The 24,032-nt window shown below is 34.6% G+C and overlaps 1 protein-coding gene across 1 annotated transcript in view; it reads left to right on the forward strand.

Moving 5' to 3' along the window:
• Positions 1 to 3,987: 3,987 nt before the first annotated feature.
• The window catches only part of LOC121378013 (signal transducing adapter molecule 1-like), a 29,710-nt gene continuing 9,665 nt past the window's right edge, over positions 3,988 to 24,032 (forward strand). The window contains exons 1-6 of the mRNA XM_041506111.1: positions 3,988 to 4,097; positions 10,649 to 10,733; positions 13,743 to 13,818; positions 17,143 to 17,241; positions 19,757 to 19,842; positions 20,769 to 20,835. Of these exons, the coding sequence (XP_041362045.1) occupies positions 4,055 to 4,097; positions 10,649 to 10,733; positions 13,743 to 13,818; positions 17,143 to 17,241; positions 19,757 to 19,842; positions 20,769 to 20,835 (456 nt within the window). The 5' untranslated portion in view covers positions 3,988 to 4,054. The remainder of the gene's footprint in view (positions 4,098 to 10,648; positions 10,734 to 13,742; positions 13,819 to 17,142; positions 17,242 to 19,756; positions 19,843 to 20,768; positions 20,836 to 24,032) is intronic.

The raw sequence follows: 24,032 nt of genomic DNA on the forward strand, positions 1-24,032 counted from the left end.
TGTGCAATTCCAGGGTTACTCGCGTTACATTTTTACCATACTAATTCTTTTGGTTTGCTCAGGATTAATAATTATACATTCAACACTTATTATTTATTACATTTTATTAGTTAAATAATCAATGTATATTATAAAAAATAGAAAAAGGAAATATGATGATTAGTTTTCATACTGTGAATGTGTAAACATCGGTTACTCTCGTTACAAAAAAAGGACATGACAAAAAATGAACACACTTAAAATCCAGTCTCCTCATAATGTAACAGCTATGATAAAAGTAGATATATTGGTGCATAGCTATGGTGTTTAGGTATCTTTATATGATAAGAGTTTTGAAATTGTACGATTAATACATTTTTGAGTTATCAAAATAGTCCGCTATTTGATAATGGCTAAAAAAAATAGATTATAAAGAAAAATAACAGTTTTTAAATGCCAAACGTTTATTGAAAGAAACATCAGAAATCCACACAAATCAACTGGGTGAATATTACCAACAAATTAAACTTACAATATGGTATGGTATGGTATGGTAGAAAAAAAAAAACTTACAATAAACTTACAATAAGTTAAACAATGAATAAATTAACCATTTTCGGGAATTAACGTAAATAGTTTAAAAATGAAATTTGAAATAAAACAAAACTCTAAAAAGAAGTATAAAATTTGAAATGTCCACGATTGTTGGCAATATCATTCCACTCTGTACTGTCTTTTGAAAGAGTGAATGGCACTGATTTGGAATTGGTTGTTTTCATGTGGTGCACACGTCGAATTCCAGGGACTGTGGTAGCACTTTTGAACGAGTATGCCATTCACCCTTTCAAAGGACAGTACAGAGTGGAATAGACCCAATGCAGTACCAAATTTGCAAGATTCTAAAATCATGGTTGGTGACTGATATGTTGTTGAATATGACGGGACATTGTTCCCAGGAAAAGTGATCGACATCGGCTTGCTGGAGAATGACAATCTGGTATCAGTGATGGAACCAGCAGGCCAAACAAGAGAGACAGCATTTACTACAAGAGGAATAAAATGATTAAGGCTCTAGACAAACCTAATATTGCCAACAGTCGTGGACATTTCAAATTTCCTACTTCTTTTAAGAGTGTTGTTTTAATTCAAATTTCAATTTCCTAAAAATTTACGTTAATTCCCGAAAATGGTTAATTTATTCATAGCTTAACTTGTTGTAAGTTTAATTTGTTGGTAATATTTTCTCAGTTGATTTATATGGCTTTCTGATGTTTCTTTCAATAAAAGTTGACATTTAAAAACTGTTACGTTTCTTTAAAGTCAGTTGTTTTTAGCCATTACCAAATATTATATGATAAACAAAAATATATTAATTGTACAATTTCAAAACTCTTATCATATAAAGATACCTAAACACCATAGTTATACACCAATATATCCACTTTTATCATAACTGTTACAGTATGGGGAGACTTTGGATTGTAACTGTGTTCATTTTTTGTCGTGTCCTTTTTTTTGTAACGTGAATAACCGATGTTTACACATCCACAGTATGAAAACTAATCATCATAATTATTTCCTTTTTCTTTTTTTATAATATACATTGATTATTTAACTAATAAAATGTAATAAAGAAAATAAGTGTTGAATGTATAATTATTAATCCTGAGCAAATCAAAAGAATTAGTATGGTAAAAATGTAACGCGAGTAACCGTGGAATTGCCCATTATTTAATCTTTAAAAAAAGTAGGGGAACCTGAAATATTAATATCAACTATTAGACCACAGACATCCTAGTAAAGAACGTTCAGGTCTGTTTATCAACACACCAAAACACATTCCATAGTTTGCACATGCATCATGCAGTTGCCCCGTACACGTGCGTGGGGTGTCATTCTCGATTTTGACAATTTCCAGGAAGTTCCATTAATTACTGTGGAACATTATTTCTGTCAATCTTTTTCATTCTGTTGATCATACAGTTGTTATTGTTTTGTTTTTAGTCATTTTTATTGTTTGAATTTGCGATTTACTGATAAAAAACGTCAACTTTCAAATTCCACTTCTGACCCCAATCATCGTTCAAGATCTTTGGTGACCTACTGTAATACTGAACTACCGGTTGTAATGTTTGCCCATTTAATTCACTATTATCATATAACCATTATCTACAGCTAATATACCTTACAATTTTGGCAATTGTAAATTCTTATTAGAGTTCCCCTACTTTTTTTTAAGAGTATATATTGATGGGGCGTTACGTGGAAAGTTTCCCTTGAGCCATCCTGTTTTTATGTATTGGTGGGACGGACACTACTGAGTCCCTCTTTATCAAAGGATAAAAAGTATCTGTTTACTTTCTTTTTCAATACTTTTACAGTGTTAGTAAAATTTTGCGTGGATTACCACTTTGCTTTATTTCTGAGTCATCCCATATTATAGTTTATTCCGAAGTCACTCTAAATTGGTTGTTTTCATGGACAAAGACTTGTATTTCAATTGAAGTTTTTAAAGAATGTTGCAGAAAAATATTCTGAATGTTGAATGTTGTTCTGTCAGAGCAATATTCAATATTGAATGTTGAACGTTTAATATTGAACCAACTTTCACTTCCCGAACATGTAGGACATCTAAACACTGCACACACATTCAGTAACTGCTTCTTATTCACGTACATTAATTACTTAATTATTACTTTATTGTTATACATATCGTGGTAAATTTAATCCTGGTATAATTCATAATCATTACGTTTTGCTTAATTTTATATTAATAAAAAAAATATATATGGATACGTTTTAACCAAAGCAAACACATGTGGTTGGGTACGTTTTGGTTGATACCATGTGACTCAAAAGTGGGTATGTTTTGACCAAAAATGGGTACGTTTTAGTTGGGTACGTTTCGATTTGATTTGTATCCGTATATTTAGTGTCAACACGAATCTGTTCTATTAGCAATCTTCATTTAAATTTGTGAAATTTACAATGGATTTCAATGGCAGATGTCAATTGTAGGTTGCATAGTACCAAAGAAGAGAGTACCATGTCAAAGTTCGACGTGCACCGTGAAATATTTACGGAGTAAAAGCAGTTGTGGGTGTGATTGGTAGTAATATGTGACATTGATTATTTGTGCAAATACTATTATCCATTGACAATAAATAAATACACTTTTATTTGTTATACAGTTGTTATGCAGTATATACCAGAGGTTGAAACTAATGCGGGGTACCCCCCAAAAATGGAACTGCAATTTTCAGCAAAAATGACGGTTGCTATTAAAAACATAAATTAAATCTCTTAAATGATACGTGACCCCCCATTTTCTTGCAGCTAGATTAGATGTGAGGTGCCACACTTTCTATTGCTGTACTTCCTGGGTGTGTTGAAACGCTGCTTATATCAGTTTTATTAGTAAACGTTAACATTATCGGCAATAGGAATTGATTTAGTCTAATGGAACCTATATAGTGAGACCTAAGGTCTCACTACACAGATGTCATCTGCCATTGAAACCCATGTTAAACTGCCCAACTTCAAGCGAAGATTGCCCATAGAACGGGTTCTCGTTGGCACAAACAACATACACCATTGCGAACATACATTATATAAGCATTTATTTTCACTCCAAAATTGAGAACATTTCCGTCTCAGTTTTTTGCTATATGACTGCATCTGGCTGTAGTACCGGTCCGAACAGGTGGTTCATTAACCGATTCACTCCGGCTGTCACTTGCGCTATATACCCATGTCCCAAAAGGTCGATGCACAATATTACAAAATAACATGGGCAAAATACAGCCAGAAGGCTTACCATTAAACATACATATTGTTTTAATTCTTCACCATTTCCTAGAAGTGAATATGTGAACCATAACATGTGTCACAATTAGGACCGTCATCAATCAACTCTCACCCGGAAGTGATCTGTGTAGTGAGACCTAAGATTTTATCTGAAAACAGGAAGTAAACACAGTTGGAAATGACGTCATACACTGAGCATGCGCACAATAAAAAATATCGAGGCGAAAGTGATGAAGGTCTATTTATCTAAATAATAACAATATTTAAGATGCCGTTTTTTAGCCAAAGTTCTCCTTTTGACCAAGATGTTGGTTAGTATACGAGTTTACAATTTTTGGTGTTTATAGCTATATCCCAGTATGTAACAGCTTGTTGATGTTGTTCTTGGTAAACTACAAATCGGATCACATCATTATGAATCATGATCATCCATAATTTTAACTCTTATTTATCACTGATTTTAACATAACGATTTGTTATTGTTATTATTGTTTTAGCAGGGTACTACCCCTACCACTACCTCTACTCTACTATGTAGTAGCTATGAAACACCAGTATTGCGTTTTTATTAAAAACGCTTCATCTTTATTGTCTGAACGGAAGTGAACGCATTTTGTAAGCTGCATTTTACTTATAAACAGAATATTTCTGTCTGAAAAGCTATATTTTATATTTATTATTTTTAAGTATTTGTCTATTTTATATTGATATCTTATGTTCAGTGGCTTTACAGACACAGAAGTCTACATCAGAATCCTATACTCAAAGCAGTGTTTCCCCAAGGATTTTTGTTCAGAGGGTTGGCAAAATAGTTTGAAGTTAACTGAGCCCCCAAAGGGTGCGAAAATGCTAGGGGAGTTCGGGGGCATGCTCCCCAGTAGCCCGAGTACTCTGACTGTAAGATAGGATTGTTGTGGTATTAGAGCGGGAATCTTTGCCTACCGTTTGGTAGTCAGGAATTGCCAAAAATATACATAGGTTGGTCTCTGACTGTAATGAGAGCACATTTATGTCCAAATGTCCGTCTACCTCTCTTACAGTCATAGTACTTGGGCTAACTGTAAGAGAGCTTGACAGACATTTGGACATAAATACGCTCTCATTACAGTCAGAGACCAAGCTATGTATTTTTTTGGCAATTCCCGACAACCAAAATGTTGGCAAAGATTTTCACTCTAATATCACAACAATCCTATGTTTGACGTCAAATACTTTTACATCGATCATTTTCGAGTTAATTGATTAAAAAAAATCCACATATTAATCACTAATACACACACTACAGAAAGAAACCGGACAGCACCCACATTCAGCTAAGCTTCGGCAAACTTCGGACAACAGAATTCTAAGTTCGCCGACCTATATCGTGACGTTGTGTCACATGATCGCCCACTCAGCCTACTAGGCGGAATCGCCCAGTGGGCGATCACGTGATCAACGTCACGAAATACTCTTTGAGTGCCAAATAAACGTACATCTACGTTTATTAAATTTTAAAAAAATGTTGGTGTCTACTCTTATTCAGCACCCTACGTTTAATTACATCTAAAAAAAATGTAACCCCCTACGTTAATTGGGCACCCAACGCTTATTACAATTCTTAATTTATCAAATGCTTACATATAGCCTCTATTAGGGGTGCCGATTTTCCGCGATCACGGAGTCGCGGACGGAATTGCAAATCTTAAATGGAATTTGCAGTTTTCCGAGTTGTCAAATAAAATGCCAACTTTTGTGGTCAGATAATACATTTATTTATTTATTAATATACATACATTGTTTTTCTGCTTAATTGATCATTTGAACCATTAAGGCACAACAAAGTATATTACTCTACGACAAAATGTAAACACACGTTTCTGAACATTGTTGGCCGCCATTTTGTTTTTATCGCTCGGTTCGGCTTTATTCAGTTGGGTAAATTCCTAGGATGCATTCGATTGAGTGCTCGCCTGTGAATCGATGCAACAGTTCATGCAAGCACTTTATATAAATTAATCAATTACACTTCAACACTTCATCTTTTCACCAAACATTGAAGACAGGGGTACCAAATTCTTAAAGGTAAATATGACTTTTTGTTAAGCTATGTATACTAGAGTAGATAAAGTACAGTTCCTTTAGGATAAGGGGAACTGGCCCAGACTTTATCTACATTCTTTTCTCTTTTTATATATATTTTTTTACATTACAAATTCCACTCATTTTAATTACAAATTCCACTCAACCTTTTTATTTTCACTTGCAAATAGAGTTTATAAGAAATTAGCGAGAAAAATTAGGCAGAGTTACATCCCCTAACCGCATTCCAGTTCCGGCGCGTTCTGCTAACAGCTGGCATGGCCCATGACCACAGTTGTTTGTGAATCTTCAGATGAGATTTATGCATGCCAGCCCCTGGCATCATAAGTGTCCCCACCTATGCTTTAAAAGTAAAGAATGATACAGGTAAAAATTAAGTTGATGAAATTACGTTTTGTTATAATTGACCATGTGTTAAATATAGGAGATGAATCTAGCGAGCTGTCATCCACCTTGATTGTTTTGGTTTTCTTGCATGGAACTTTTGGAATTTTTTTCAAAGCTGCAATCTTGCCTCACATTAATTATCATAATTTAATTTAAATGTCCAAACACACAGTTTTAATTAATTGTGTGTGACAGTGACACAGTTGTAGCAGTTAGATAATAGAAACATATGTTTATAGTGAACACATTCTTTCATACTATGGAATTTACTACAAGTTATTTATTTCTGAGCCGCTTGTTTTCTAAATTACATGTACACACAACAATAGTATATTTTTGTTATTTCCAAAACACTTATTTTTATTTTTACATCAAACCAAATTGTTTTCATTACTAGTAAATTTTGACAGTTTAGCTAAATTTCCAGACCCTATGCTAATTCCGCACTCTACTCTTATTAAGGTTTTTAAAATTATTTCCGCACCCTACTTTTAATTGATTTTAGAAAATTTTCCAGACCCTATGTTTATTAGGCACTCGAGAGTAGGTCACTGAGCTTTATAATTCTTGCGACGGAGTGTCACGAAGCGTAGCTGAATGTGGGTGCTGTTGGATTTCTTTCTGTACTATGTGTATTAGTGATTAATATGTGGATTTTTTAAAATCAGTTAACTCGAAAATGATCGATGTAAAGGTATTTAACGTCAAACATAGGATTGTTGTGGTATTAGAGCGGAAATCTTTGCCAACTTTTTGGTTGTCGGGAATTGCCAAAAAAATACATAGCTTGGTCTCTGACTGTAATGAGAGCCTATTTATGTCCAAATGTCCGTCTAGCTCTCTTACAGTCAGAGTACTCGGGCTAGCTCCCCAGTAATGTTTTTTTTTAAATTTCCAGTTGTTTTTAGATGCATTATTAGAGCAACCGAAAATCCGCGTTTGACAGAGGCAAATTCCGCGTTGGAAATCAGCCGATTCCGCGATTTTCTGCGTTTGTGAAAAATGGCCGTTTCCGTGCGATAATAGCAATTTCCGAGATTTTCCGTGCGCTAAGAAACCAGTATTCCGCAATGAACCCATCATCTGCATTCAAACCGTCGTCAAAACGGCAATTTCTTTGACATATATTCAAGTGCGGTAACAAACTACTAAATAACAGTCTAGTATTTGATTGCATGTAAACAAATAAACAATAAATAATGATTCATTGCATTGTATTACATACATATATGTATACTGTAATACATACTGGCATCTGTCAATCAATGATGCCAGTCTGGGTTAAGTCTGTTTCAACAACAATTTAAATGTTATTGAATGGAAATGTTGTTAAAAAAATAATCTTTGATACTGCAGTGAATCAGAATGTTTTATTTTGAAAGTATTTAAAAATAAAAACAACATTTAATTTACAATAGATACTCGATAATGGGCGAAATAAGGGTTAACAGTTTACGGTTATATCTCGGTTAATACCATATTATCGGAAACCGAAAGTGACTGAAATTTATGATGCGCTACGGACAATTGCGTTCAATGTATTTTAAGTTATTGTCAGTTACCAATTAAGTAAGAAGTCAAAAGGTCTCTGTTTATTGCCACCGACGCCATATAACCGTAAATAAAATGTGTTGAGTACGTCATTAAATAAAACATTTCCTTCCTGTGTATCGCCAAAAGTACAATTTTGAAAATTATTTTTGTAAAAATAACTGAAAAAAGGACGATTTGGGCCAAAAAAAATTGTTTTTCCACGCAAAATGGTAATTACGTTTTCAACGGACGATTCCGGGATTTCCGCGGTTGCGGATTTTCGGTGGCTCTACATTATGGAATACATGAGGGTGTTATGTACACTTATAGAAGGAGATATTTTAAGATAGATTTTAAAAGCATACTGTCACGGATTTAAGGACCTTATTTCTCTAAAAATGGATAATAAATAAAAATTACATTAATTGTTGGAAACTGAATCTAGCTATCGCATCACCTTAACTGAACCATGGTGGAGTGAAATCCATGCCAACCCTCTCGGCAGTTTTAGTTTTTGAATTATGGACCATTGCCATAATTCAATTATTTTTACAAAATATCATTAATAAATGGAGTATGGTGGTTATGAAGATGGTTGAATAAAGTGCATTTAGGGACAAATCGAATTATTTTTGTCCAGGTAATACTTTGTTAGACTATTAAATAGGTCAATGATCTGTGACAATATGCCTTTAATAATAATGTATATATATTATTAAATATTTGCATAAACAATAATTTGAAAAAGAAGTATAAAAGTATTAGACTTTAGATACTACATATTACTGAATTACTGATTGTAATATGTATTATCTGTTATCTATCTATTTATCTAAAAGTTAAAACCCAGGTCTTCTAGAATTTTAAAAAAATCCACTAACCATGGGATTGGTGATTTTAAAAATTAATTATCCATGATAGAATATTCATTAGCCCTACTTCTGTATGTATATCAGGGGTTCTAGAATTTAAAAATAATGACTTCCCATACTGACCAGTGGATACAAAAGTTACTGGTCATGATAAAAATTCACAGGTAAATTGTAATCACTCAGTGACTGATAAAAGAAAGTAAATATATTTTGTTATCACACTTATAAATATGAGAGGATCAGACTGTTCAATAATGTGGATTTTTTAATTTATTATTTTGACAGCACTTTGAATAAATGATGATCTATACAGATAAGGCCATTACAGTGCACTGGTGGTTGACGAGATGGGTTGCATGCCGTCAAAAAACCCCACCATAGAGTAAAAAATACGTGTGTAAGGTGTAGTATAGTGGTGTGTGGAAATACACATTTACATGTACCAGTGATAAAAAAAAAGTCAAGAAAAGTAGTAAAAGGGGCTCACCCAGCTTCCCATTTTTCTTAAGTATGCTAGTCAATCTTCCAGTGCTACTGGGACAGTGTGTTCTGCAGAATAGCCGTTGTAATGAAAGCATTGAATGCTGATTGCCAACTCCTTGGACGGATAATTAAGAAAGATACATTCCATCAGTGTAGAACTAACAGGGCTCAAACTTTTTCTTCCATGGCAACAAGTGACGTATTTCATATAAATGCACTGGCATAGTAAGTGAGGGGGCATCTGTCCCGTGCCCCCCACACACACACACACACACACACACACTTTCTTGATCCAGTAGCAGCAGCGATGGTTTATTTATATATATGTGTGTGGGCCCCCCACATCGCGCACACACACTTTTAGGAAATACTCCCACCAATATCGAAACAAATGACATCAGCCATGCGTTTCTTAATGCTGGTGTTCTCTAAATGTTTTGTTGTTGGCGTTAAAAAATTGTACACCACACAGTGTTTTCCTCAGGAGTTTTGTTCAGTGTTAGCATAACTGTTGGATATAAACTGAGCCCTCATAGGGATCAAAATGACAATAGCTTTTTATGCCTTTTAGATGCATTCTGGAGTACATATGTTTACCGTTTTATTAATTGAAATGAATGTGGTATACGGAATTCCATGTGCACTATTTGCTTGCATTTGGTTTTGTTGCAGTATTTTTAAAGATTGAACAGGGTTTTATATGGACGTCTTACTGAGCAGCGTTTTTTAGTTCGGAAAACTTGGCAGCATGTTTACATCCCACATGCTCTATACTGTATTTATTCCTTCCAAGTTCCAGTATAAATCACTAGCAGGCCTTTCATTTGGGAAGGGGTGTCGGGATAGAAACAATTGATTGCCAACTTAACTGTACTTTTAAAAAGTGCTTCACCTATCGTTTATTCAGTTAAATGGGACAGTTGATTCTGTCAGTTGGCATTTTCTTTGATCGGTCTTGAAGCTTGATTGCTCGGCACTGGAATCCCGTAACATGTAAGCACCTTCCTGACGGATTAGCAGTCCCAATAGATGTGGTAACCAAACACCAATTGTGAGCAAACAACTGGTCCATTGTTAGGTATTTAGGAAGTGTTTTACCTATCATAGTGATTAGGTGTGCTTGATATATTGGTACACAAGTTGTTTGCAAGAGGTAGTCGATTGCCACGCTCGTACTTGTAATAATTGTTTTTCTAAAGCACATCAAATCAAGGCGTAGCGGCAGTTGATCAGTTTACGGCGCTTCTACGCTGTCAAAGCGCTTACTTTACGGACCAGGCGTGTCGTGCCGCTATGCCTAATGGCCCTGGGGAAACCCCTGACTATACTGTGTGTAAATATAGGAATATAGCCTAGAGCAATCAAACACCTATACCATGTTTCGTTGGGTAAAAGCATCTTAACATGCACAAAGTACTAGTTGCATTATGTAATTTGCACATTATAAATGTAGACATTCAAATATTGACATATATGTACATGTACCTATTCTTTTTTCTATGCAGAAAAAGCCACTAATGAAGTTAATACTTCAGAGGACTGGAGCCTTATTTTGGATATTTGTGAGAAAGTTGGAAGAACACCAAATGGGTAAGGCCAAAATAGAAATGATGTGTTTCTGGTAATCTGACCAACCCTAATTTTGACTGCTAACTTAAAACATTTTACAAGTGACAGATTTATGCAGGTGTTCGTTCTGTGGGTTCCAAAAGAAAGTGGCACTGAAAATTCCCAATTTCTATGCTAAAAATTGCCAATATATATACGTATTTAATTATGTCTGTTATAATAAATTATTATAACAGTGGTGTACAGTACTCACTGCATCATTCAGTGACCTGAAAAAATATCCCAGATATGATTTACTCATCAAGACACAATATTTCATGCGAACCGCCATTCTGTTCATGTGTCGGTTACGCAAAATTAAATTTATGCAAACCGCACATTGGTTACATCATAACCTATAGACGTTCAGAAATTAAAACTTGCAAACTTCATGATTACTGGAAGTTTATTAATGCACACATACCACTAGTATTCTGGCAAACATTTGAGGTTGATTTTAGATATGTAATGCGCAGCAAACCAGTAGACAACCTTATGTTGCAACAGTTGTAATTTGCAACTATTCAAAACTATAGTTCATCCCATTACCTACAAACATTTCTGGTAAAGTAAATAATTTCAGCTTGGTTTGACGTAAGAAGAGAAGTAATTTAAGTGTTTTGGAAGTAACAAACAAATTACTAATTGTTTTGTGCAATTCACAAATCAATCAGCTCAGAAATAAGTCTGTAGTAAATGTCATAGTATGAAAAAGGCATTCCCTGTGGGACGGGCTATAAATCTTTAGTATAGAATCGAGTCAAAAGTTTATAAAAATGTTTACGGACTGCTGGGGACGGCTAAATTATCTGCTGCTATTTTATCTATAAAGGAATATATGTAGACATATTAGATTGCAGGGGTTTTAACATAAACAGGAATCCAAAAGTTGAAAATACTAACATCACATAATGAGCTTTCAAAAACAAACATTTGGAACATCACTGTAGTATAGAAGTACCATCGATAAAATAAAAGTAGCATGGCCAAATGCAAAACGAAAAAAGGAATCCTTCCCAGTGTATCTATTTTGTTTCAGTACTGGGGATGATATTTAGTCCGTTTACAATATTGTTAACTTTAGCAAGCATTAAAGAAATCTTATCTTTTGTATTTTGTTTTAACTTTATGTTTGAGTTAAAAATTATGCATTTGAAATGTAATTTCAACGTAACTTTGAGGTAATAGATCAGGTTACCCATGGGTGATGCAAATGTACTTCACATAACTGAACAATTGGTTACCAAGGTAAAAACCATGTGAACCAGCGTCCGGTTACCTCAGATTTCGAAATATTGTTCCCTGCTCACGTTCATTTTCCCAATCCCTTGTGAAAAATCCATAAGTGACTTGTTTTTCTTATGCATTAGTAATTTAAAAATACCCAACCTTTCCTGATTTTTCTTTTGTTCGTGTTACCAGAAACACAGCCCTTTTTTTTTGCCTAAATACGATCAAATTTTTTTCTGTTTGTACATATGTGTACATGTATTTACATTCATTCCACTTTTTCAAGTGAGTGCATTAAAAAGAAGTGACAATGCCAAAAGGAAAGGATGGCAGAAAATATATGCCCTTCTATTTGTTCGGTACATAAATGTACATGTAGTTTGAATACTAAATTACATGACATTGTATATGTGATTGGAAGCTCAACCCCTACAATTAAGAAAAATAGTGTCCCCAGCTATGTTTCCGTTAACATGTTTGCAACTCTGGATTGTAAGTAAATTTGAATGCCGAGTTTGTTATTTGTTTTGTTTGCCAATATGCTGTAAGATTTATTTATACTGGTCGGTGGGTATTCATTGATTAAAAGTGACGTAACAGTTAACATGTGAATGACATGTGCACATTCAAGAACAATGGGGTTGCAAGGGGATGACAATTTATCATATACGGCATAGTCAGTCGGCAGTGATATGCCAGTTCAATCTTTATATTTTAATTATATTACAAAGTGTTAGAATATATTTAATGCGATATACAATTAAGATACAATTTTCTTTAATGACGGCATAATTTCTGTTAGGAAATCTGTCACCAAGACCAAATGCCCCCCCCCCTGCCCAAAACACCCATAATGCACCATAGTTAACGATGTATAAGCTTTCATTCTCCTGCAGTCCAGTAGTCCTTGCAATGCACGTGCTATGAACAGTCAACAGAATTCAATGGCATAGTTGATACCTTGCTGAATGCTGGTAATTTACATGTATTTACGATCATGCCCGATGATGCAGAGATTCAGATTCTTAGTTAAAAAGGTGCAGTTATTGTTTTAATAGTTAGCTTTAATCTGTTTTCAGTTAACTACATGTAAGTATATTTTATTTTTAACAATAAGAAAAAAATATGTATTGAAAAAAAAATTCCAATATAGTCCACAGCAAAAAAAAATTCTGCAGAGAATGAAAAACATGCATTGCTGATTGCCACGGGTAATTGCAGGGTTTGGAACCTTAAGCTGTGTAAAATTTCACAAAAGAAATGTATAATGTTCAGGGTTTTAATAAACATATATATATATATATATATATATATATATATATATATATATATATATAAAGATAACCAACATTTCTGATTGCCAAATATTTAACTTACAGTTGCATTAAACTTTGTAAAAACATTAGTTTGAGAATGAGCATACATGTGCAATAAACAGTAATATTTTAAAATTTTGTTTTACTATTTTAAAAAACTGAATGTAGAAACAAAACTTGCCAAATTGTTTTACAGGATTTTTTATCCAGCATAACCACTTGTATGTACACATATATAAAGAAAGTGGATTAAAATTTTAACTAATAGCCACAAGGTAATAATTATGTAGATTTGTACTGTAGGTGGGTTTTTATTTTTTGTTTGTTTGGTGGGCTTTTTTAATTTTATTTAATTTTTATTATTATTGTTGTAATGTATAGAACATGTTAACATTTTTTTTAAATTGACATGTAACTATAAATACTGTATATGTCTTTGTTGCAGAAGTCGAGATTGCCTCAAATCAATAATAAAACGATTAAACCATCGTGTTCCATTTGTTGCCATGCAAGCACTTACAGTAAGTTTTTGTTTCACGTATTTAATATGTAGCATGTGCACTTCATTAATTAATTTTAGCCATTTTAATGTTGCCTTTTTTTTAAGTTCAGGACCTACTTTAAATAACCTTCTTATATATACTACTCAAAAGAATTTAAGAGTCAAAAATTTATAACCAAATAAATTTCAGAGTGTATTAGATTGATGATGTAAACTACACCAAAATGTTTATTTATTGTTCCATATTTACAAAAAACCACAAATAAACGTCATTGTATACAAGAAAGTCACATGACATGCTGTCAAAGTTGAAGGTTGTCAAACATGGATTTTACACATTAGAACATTCGTTTAATAGTGTGTGAATCCACCCCTGGCGCGAATACACTCGACACATCGTTGCCTCATGCTGTAGATCAGACGTCTGAAGAACTCTTGGGGAATGGCCTGCCACTCTGCCATAAGAAGTTGACCCAGATCATGAAGGTTGGCCGGAGGGGCATGGTTATCCCGAACTCTCCTGCCTAATTCGTCCCAGGCTAATTGGGGCCAAGTCAGGCGAATATGCTGGCCAATCCATCCTGGCGATACCTTGTTGTTTGAGAAAGTCCGTTACCACCCTGATGCGGTGGGGTCTGGCATTGTCATCCTGCAGAACTGCCCCGCTGCCAATCTGCTGAAGGCCTGGGAGAACCAATGGCCGGATAATCTCATTCAGATAGCGGATTCCATTCAGATTGCCATCCACCACATAGAGGGGGGTCCTGTGGTGGATAGAGATGCCGCCCCACACCATGACGCTGCCACCACCGAACCGGTGACGTTGTCTAACGTTAACGTCAGCGAAGCGCTCCCCAGGATGTCTGTAGACACGAACCCGACCGTTGTTGAACTGGAGACTAAACCTGGACTCATCAGTGAACATCACTCGACCCCACTGAACACGTTGCCACCGCAGATGAAGCGTGCACCAGTGATGTCTGGCCGTTCTGTGACGTGGTAGGAGTGGTGGTCGAACAGCCTGGCGACGGCAGCGTAGATTATTGACTCTCAGACGATTGCGTATGGTTTGATCAGACACTCGAGTTCCAGTCGCAGTCTGCAGATTGTCACGTAATCGGCGTGCAGTGGTTGTGCATTGACGTAGAGCCATATTGGTGATGTAGCGGTCCTCTCTATTTGTAGTGCTTCGGGGTCTTCCCGAACGTGGACGATTTCGAACAGAATTCGTTGCTTGGTACCGTTGCCACAGTCGGCCAACGACACTCTGACTGACACCAAGTCTCAGAGCAACATTTCTTTGCGTATTGCCATCCTGAAGCCAAGCAATAGCCCTTCCTCGATCTTCGATAGTCAGTTGAAGTCGTGCCATTGTCGAATTTGGAGTGTGCACCGTACACGAACGCAAGCTCCAATTATACGGAAATTCAGCATTGGGAACATGGAATACACGTGCAAAGCGTGCAAATGAAGCGCTTTGTGAAAAAGCAAGTTATGGGCACTTAGCAGACCTTTCGCATACACCCTAATTTACGTGCAAATGTAAGCATGTTTTCGCCATTAGAACTAGTCGACAGTGTCAATGACAGTAGATTTTAATTCATTTATGGGTTGCTTAGACCCACTTTCGTCAAAATGGAGCAATACCATGCGTGACATTATGGTCTAGCTAATATAATTGACATTCAGAAAATAATGTCGAAAATATCGTCTGACCCTTAAATTCTTTTGAGTAGTATATATATATATATATATTTTTTTTTTTTTTTTTTTTTTTTTTTTATCCCCACGTTAACAGTGTATGGGTGTAAGACCCTATTTTCTTTAGCAATGTTTTGTTGTCCTTTTACCTGCCTTGACCTACATTATCACTCAAACCTTCATCTCAATGATTTTCACTTATAACTTTTTCTTCACACCTCTGTTTTTGTTTGCCAATCTACATGTAGATATACACTGTAGCTATCCCCTCATTTGTGTTTCCTCCTCTGGAAACATTGATGGTCAAGATGGATGTTTCATTCCATTTAGCTGACAGTTCATTATTCTTTAATTTCTACTGGAAAACACTGCTTAATCAGTTCACAGCACTTTGAATTTTTGGAGGTTAATATCTATTGAATCCTTATACTGGGTCAAACACCTTTGAGATCACGGTTTTCAAAAGTTAGAAAGTTGAGTTTCCAAGTTTGTATAATAGCAGTTCGGGCTGCAACAGATTGAGAGATCTAAGAATGAGTTAACAAAGTTTGGCTGTATTTTATTTTATTTGACAATTTCTGACTTAATAGCTACATTGTTAAAAAATAATATTTCCTTTAACCTAAGTGGGGTGTTTCACTCTTATTTATTATGATATTAACAAGGAAGAAAGAAAAACAAATATAGGTGATAAAATGTGAAATATTTTTTATTTTCTTATGTGTGTCGATGTGCTGTAAACAATATGTTTTAAGCTTGTTGTGATTTGTCCGTGACTAATTCCATTTACTATATATCTTCATCTATTAGTCGATGTCAGCTGCATGTATAAGTCGAGTACCTAATTCCTGGCCTTGAACACATAATTTGTTTCATTGACCAATTTATAATTCAACCCAAGAAAGACAGAAAAATACTATAACGTTTTTCTATCTTTCTCTGGTTGATTTCTTACCTACAGCAAATACAGCTGCCAGAAAATAATCACAATAAAATAAAAACAAAATATATCCCAAGTGGGTATGGATTTGAAATTGGACGCTGCATTTCATGTATTTTGAGAGATTTTAAACAACAGTTCTCTTAAGTAAATCTTTCTGAAAATCATAAAAATACGTCCATTGATTTTGAAGAATTTAGAGTACATTATTTTACTCTTTATACCTTGAAATGAGAATCATGAATGGTTGATTCTTGTAACATTTGAACTAGCACATCGGTATACCATTTCAGTCTAAACTATTGCAAGATTATTCATATTCATGAAGCTGATCATGGACGTGTCAATGTACATACATGTATATTTTACAAGTTTGAAATATTGTTTGAGTTCAATGATTAATGCCAATGACCAAATTTCAGAATAAACATGGTCAAGATGTGGGTGTCATGGTCTACAGCTTTGCAATTAGTGGTACTTGTGACTTTATCTGAGTCGACTGTTGTCTTTCCTAGAGATGATGCAATAAAAATGAGTTTTACTTCTTCTTTTTTAAAATTTTAGGTGTTATTTTCCTACCCTTTTGGTTTTGAAATTTAGTATTTTGATGAAAAAAGTTATAGGCGAAGGTATATGGTATGTATAGTCTTATATTTGTACATGGTGGTCATCATTTTATTTGTTTTGTAAACTATATTTTAGCTTCTGGATGCTTGTATAAACAACTGTGGTCGTCCATTTCATCTTGAAATTTCTTCTCGTGACTTCATGTCTGAGTGCCGGTCACTGTTTTCACAAAAGGTAAGCTTATTCATCCTAATATATTTTCTTGACTGTTAAATTATTGATCATCAAACTTACTTCTAGTTTGAGCTGTTCTATAACGTAAGAGCTGTAAGTGCCATATTCTGCTATATTTACATTTATAGGTCTGTGATAATTAACTTATAAATACAGTCAAACCTGCTTATTTGCATACCCTCGGTGCTGCTCGATTTTGTGCAATTAACCGGGTTAGTCGATTAACCGATGAGTACCGACTTTCACTTTGTAACAGCCATCCAACTACAAAGTGGCATGGGAGACAGTCTAGCATAATGCGGTACTTAATACCGGAACTATTACAGTTAACACATGTCACATGCAGTTGGATATATATAAATGTAAAAAAATATATCTATCGATATATATATATATATATATATATATAATTAGCATGACGTTTTTGTTTTAATCTTCCAGACCAGAAATCATTTTTTTTAAAAACCAACAACGTTCGTCACTGGGCGTCGTTTTCTAAAAACACAAACTTTGTGCATTAAAAAAAACAAAAACACTGACCATCCACTAGTGTAAACAAAGTGTATTAGCCATGTAGTTAATAAGATAAACTTGAAACAACAGAACCATCAAAAAGTTCACGTTTCATCGGTGCACGTGTTTACAAAATGACGTCAGTTTCCGGAATTACCGGGCTGTTGATTGACCGAATAGAATTACGTGAACTTGTATGTATTTGCTGGTATGGTGTTCTTTCCATCCCAAAAGATATGGTAAGCTTTGGTATTATTTGTGATCCCCAAATAATGACTTTGCTATTGTTAAGCAATTAAAGTTAAGCTCGGCTAGTGAGTCGTTATCAGTTCCAGCAGTCTGCATTGCATGCATGACCGGTCTAACACAATTGACTGACCTTCATGGTGCGGTCCGACTGATTGGTGTCTAACAATATAGCAGAAACTTAGGGACGATCCATAAATAACGGTCTTTGTTATGTTTGTTTTTTTGACGACCTCCCCCACCAGTCTTTTTTTTTTCCCCGCTACATTTTCCGGGAAGCAAGTGATAAATCGTTTCTTTTGCGTTTAACAGATATAGCGTACACTGCATCTAATGAATAAGTGAACAACAACCCTTTCTCGGTCACATTTATTAAAAACATAACCGCCTAGGACGATTGATCTTTTAATTATTAACAAGGCTTCTCAACATAACGTAATAATTGATACAGAACAATGATTGCCCTGAACACGTCAATCGAATAGGGCCTCAATAGTTGAGTGCGCATGCGTACAAGCGCACAGGCAGTACTTCTAAAAATAATAGTCGGAGAGTTACCTGTTATTGAGATGGCCTCTGATTAACAGCAATATATTGCAAACAAAAAATTAGGTCTTAGGTTTATTCAACTTAATTATGTCATTCTTAAATCTTGTAGTCGGGTATTGTGATTCACCAGTAGTAACGTGCACACCATCTCATTTGCATGTCACACGTGGACTCTGTAAACAGCGATTACAGTCGGCTTACCACACAGTGAGCTCAAACAAAACAGATTAATCGGTGATTTATTTGAGGTTTTTTTGCCAAAGTTTGATAGACATTCTCAGTCATTTGTGACATTAATTTAGCAAAAAAAAAATCGTTATTTATATGTGCAATTAACCGATATATAGCCTGTAGCCTGCAATTAACTGGATGTTTTGTAGTGTTATAAGGGCAAATGGTTCCGTGTTGGGTGAAAATAGTCGATTAACCGAATTATGCTATAAACCGATGTGCAAATAAGTGGAGATGACTGTAATTCAATTCCACATGTATCATTAGTTTTGTTTTTTTGAGAGCCATCATCTCGAAAACCATACTATTTTAAAATGCAGCATTTAAAAATGAAACTTCATAATGTCGACCATTGACGTAACAACACATTTGTTTAGGGAGCACTTTTTTAACAATGGTGAATTTTTTGTACATTGGGCTATGTAAACGGAATGGTACAGGGACTTTCTATGTTTATATCTGGGCTACTCTATTATTTGGTGTGCACATAAGTGGAGTACATTGTACATTATACAGAAAAACAGTGGAAATTGGAATAGGGATAACCTTGCTGTGTTGCCAATAAAAACTAAATTGCTATAGTAAAATTACTGAAATCCGAAAACTATCGGTTAACTTGTATAACAGATGTATACACGTTTAATAATTGTATGATATTAAACAACTTCCATTTTGTATTATGTTTAGGTCCCAACTGAAAATTATTTTACGAGGGACATAAAAATTATAGAAAATGGTAGCGAGTTTAGTATCCTATATATTACCCATAATCAGTCTTAATTTACATCACTTAACTCGTTTGATTGAAGTTCCTGTAAGGTTGTGGTGCACCAGTTGATGTTGTCGAAGTGTTTCATAATGCCAAGTGGGACGTAGCACTTTGATGTGTACCAAGATATATTTAACCATGTGGGTAATAATGTTTTATTGTGCATGACTGTTACTGTAGAAACTATATGACTGGTTTGTTTTACAGACACATCCAAAGGTTACTCAGAAGCTGAGATTTCTCATCAAGAAATGGGCCGAGCTGCCAGAATTTAAAGATGACCCAGCTCTCAAGTAGGAGAATGTTCATATAGTTATTACCTATTAATCATAACTATACTAGTGACAATAAGTTATGGACCACATGAACACTTCATCTGGAGTGGGGTAGCTCATTCGCTCTGCCGGTGAGCTACAGAACCGCAAGAGTGAAATGACCTGTGCGGTGTTCTCGCTGCTCCATTTTGCCGTCCCTCCCCCGCCCTTATTTTTCCGCGCCCCTCTTTATTTTATAACACCCAGCTCCGTTATTTCAAAATGCATACTTTTTCACACACTAAATTTTTTTTATTGGTCTTCACACTGGACATCAAAGGAACCAAGCTGTGGTTTGTATGAAAATGACTGAAAACTTCTGTAGTTTACGACAGTTACCGCAATGCAATTTAACAGTATTTTTAGCAGCTTGTATTGTGTCCGATTCCAGAGTCCATTTCTGTGTTTGATACACACAATGAGCGTTAAATTTTATTTGAGCAATGAATTAAAATTATAATAATAATTATTATCATTTCATCTCTGACTGAAAAAAAGACTTATTTGGCACCAATTTTGTCACATGATCATAACGGTCATTCTGGTTAGCATCAGCACATCAGCTTTTGATGATGTCATTAATTTAAATAGTGATTGAATTAATGTGATTTTTGTTTTAACAGTTTTTATAATTACAAACAACACAACATATTTAGTTAAAACTACACACACACAAAAATAAGTTTCTAATGTCCTTTTTCATGACCTGTTTGACATAATAACATCCCATTTTTCGTTATGATGACATTTTTTGAGTTTTTTCGAAGGGTAAGATTTAGGAGTTTTGTTTTTGCAGTGTCATTCAGTCAGAATAGAGTAAATTGTAATAACTGGTAATTTTGTAGTTATAATGATATACGGTCAATGTTGTTAAGATATCTTATGGCAGGCCTTTTGTTTTTCAGCCTTATTCCATCACTGTATGATAGTTTGAAGAAGGAAGGTGCAGACTTTTCCGATCCTGATGCTGGGGTAAGTGTAAAACATAGAGCCAATTGGGTTTTTCATTCCTTGTTCAAGTATCACCTTAGGGGTGACCGTCTCCAGGATCAGTCATTCTCAAAGGATATGGGATTTTCTCCAGTCCCAAAATATTGCTATTTTTACTATTTTGAAATGTGATCTTAGATTCCTTCTTTCCATCCTTATTTCTTCTTGTGAACTTTTTAACTCCACTATGTTGTTAAACAGCAGAGCTTTTCTAATACTGATTTGTCCAGCATCCACCCGTCTGTCCATCCGTCAGCTTTTCCTTTGCAGTCTTTCTTCTCCTAGCTTTTGGTTGAATTGTTCTCAAACTTGGTACATTGATACTCAAGGGCACACTCCACAATCTTCTAGAAAAATGAATCATTATTGCTGTGGTTTACTTTTCAGAGATATAGTTTGTTTAATACCAATATTCAGGCCCCTTGCACCTCTTGTTATCTTTAACCATGAATGCAGAACACTAACTAAAAAATGGGGGGGGGGGGGGGGGGACAATCACTTGATCACATTGGGGTAAAAAATAACAGGGAGAATAAAAAATGGTATTTAAAAAAAAAGATATTAACACCCATTTTAGATTGTATATAAAGTACAAGTATTCAACATCTCCAAAAATAATAGGTGATACATTTGGATTATTTGACAACCTGAGCAGGTTATTCAGAGCACTTCAGACTAAACAATTAGTCACATTTTCATTGGTTGGATGAATTTGACCTCTATTGTCTTCAGGTGACTGAAAACACGTAGGTAGCCATTCCGTGACCACCACAACAACAAAAACATTGAAACTGTCTTTAATTTCAAAGACAGCAATTTAACTTCACAATTAATGGATACACTACATTAAAGAGTTGGCCATAAATAATTTTATAGATTATTTCAGCTGACAGTGCATTTTATGTCATTTCAAAACAGTGTTTAAACTTGTATGTTTATCTTATCTAGTCAACAACTCCTCTAAGGTGTCAATTGCAGCAACACTTCCACTGAGACAAAAATGATTGCAAACTCTGGGTCTTTTGTTCTAATATCTTGGAAAGAATAGTGTTATTGTTAACCAATTAATCGGCTTGGTAGTCAGTTGATACTGTTGTAGTGCCAGTTTTATTGACAGAGAATATATCATTAAGGCAGACATTATAATCATCAGTGTTTCTGCCAGAAAGATATTTTTGGGTATGGCGCTATGGAATTGAATGCAACCAAAGTCAACGGGGTATGCGGGAAAGAAATGAGTTACGTTTAGAGTTAGGTTTAAGAAAATCATTAATAATAACAGTAATTAATTTTGTAAAAAGTTTAACTTAAAGAAAAATCTGCAAAAACTTTTGGGTAGGTGCCATACCTGTTTTACCCTCTGGCAGAAACCCTGATCATAATCAACAGGAATGTGAAGTAAGTCTTGATGTTTCAAATATAAACATTTAAAAGCTATATGTTTTTTGGTGGGGGGGGGGGGGGGGGGGGGGTGGTGTTTAATCAAGAATGTACAAATATAGTTTTGTATAAAAATTGCAAACCATGAAAATATAAAGCACTTTAAATCCAGCATTCGTTTCGTATTATGTTTATAAATAACTTGTTAAACGTAGGCCTACAGTTAGTTCAATTGATAGTGTTGGTTGGGGCATTGACATTCACGTGGCATTTTTAATTCAACAATTGAGCAAACAGTCTCCCTCCCTCAACATTTTGCAACACGTCATTTGATCTACCACCACCAGTTACGAACAGCAATTGATATCTTATGTCAAGTCAGCGTTACGTTATTGACCTAGAATAGTCCCAATGTTGTTGATACAAAATATGCAAACGTCGATAAAATTTGTCACATCTGGCAGAAATAACAATATTTATTTGATTTTTTAAATACCTATTATCATTTCTTTTCCTTCTTTTTATTATCCAGTCTACTTTTGAATTGTCTTTGTCTAAATTTCATTTCTTTTTTAAAGACAGTAGAAAGTTACACGCTTGCCATTTTCGGGACCTCACGTTAGCTTTGTAGGGTAACAGTTATGAACTAATCGAGACAGTTTTACCAACTTCGCTGATTTCCGTAACGACTTCGTTTTTGTAGGCTACAGAACCACTATTTAATTCAGTTCCTTTTCTTCTTCTCTTTTTTCATAACTATATAAACAGTATAAATGAGTTATCCTTATCAGACATTGTGATCTATTACCTTACAAAAGTGGACTGTTTATAATTAGTAATAAATTAAATAGGCAAAGGAGTTTTAATTGGATTGGTACGTCTTCAAAGATGTCTATTATTGTATTAAACCAGTCTTTTTCGATTTGTATAGCAAAGATAAGTACCATTCATATATTAAAATCTTGCATGGATGCTATTGTTTTTGTCACCTTTTTTTTTTCTGGTATTATTAAACAGATCTTTCTATCAGCTACATACGGTAAATAGTGGCAATCAGTATACAAAATTATTTTACGTGCGCTGTTTGTTAAGTGTAAAATGCGTTATTTTTCACACTCGCCAGATTGAAATTACATGCGCTGTATGAGCGTGGTCGGACTTGTGCACCTTAAAAGACAAGGTCTGTCAATGATATCATGTCAAAGTGTTACGTCCCATTTGATATTCTAGTGGGACTTATAAATTTGATATGAACCAAGATATTTTTAACCATAAGCCTTAGGGTAAAAGTACGTTTCCTTTCTTTTTCTTTAAAATCATTTAAACTAAAGTACTGTCGGAAATAGAATAAAAATGATTTTCGTCGATTATTTCTTACATAAAATTTACATGTCTGTTTAAGACATGTAAATTTTATGTAAATATCTATTTAATGATCGTCTACCTAATTTAGCATTTACTTGTTTTGGCTCTCATTGATGTACAAGATGGTGTTTACTCTTGAAATTAAAAGAAAGATGTCAGTAAACAGGTGATTTGTGCACTTTATGGGAATAGACTATAACAAAGTTTGGTCAACATGTGTCAATTTCATTACTGTTACAATAGGTGAGGGACTGTTTCTGATAACAGTTTACCCCTAGTCCTCTCCAAAACAAATGTGTGTAGACATTTATAAGTAACTTTTGAGCAAAACTGTCAAAAACCATTTTGAGTTTGTGATCTATTATACTGGTATTAAAGGTGCTATCTCAAAGTTGCATAATGACAGCTATTGCAAATCATGTTCTTATTAATTT

The sequence above is a fragment of the Gigantopelta aegis genome, chromosome 7, assembly GCF_016097555.1.
Source record: "Gigantopelta aegis isolate Gae_Host chromosome 7, Gae_host_genome, whole genome shotgun sequence".
Taxonomy (NCBI): domain Eukaryota; kingdom Metazoa; phylum Mollusca; class Gastropoda; order Neomphalida; family Peltospiridae; genus Gigantopelta; species Gigantopelta aegis.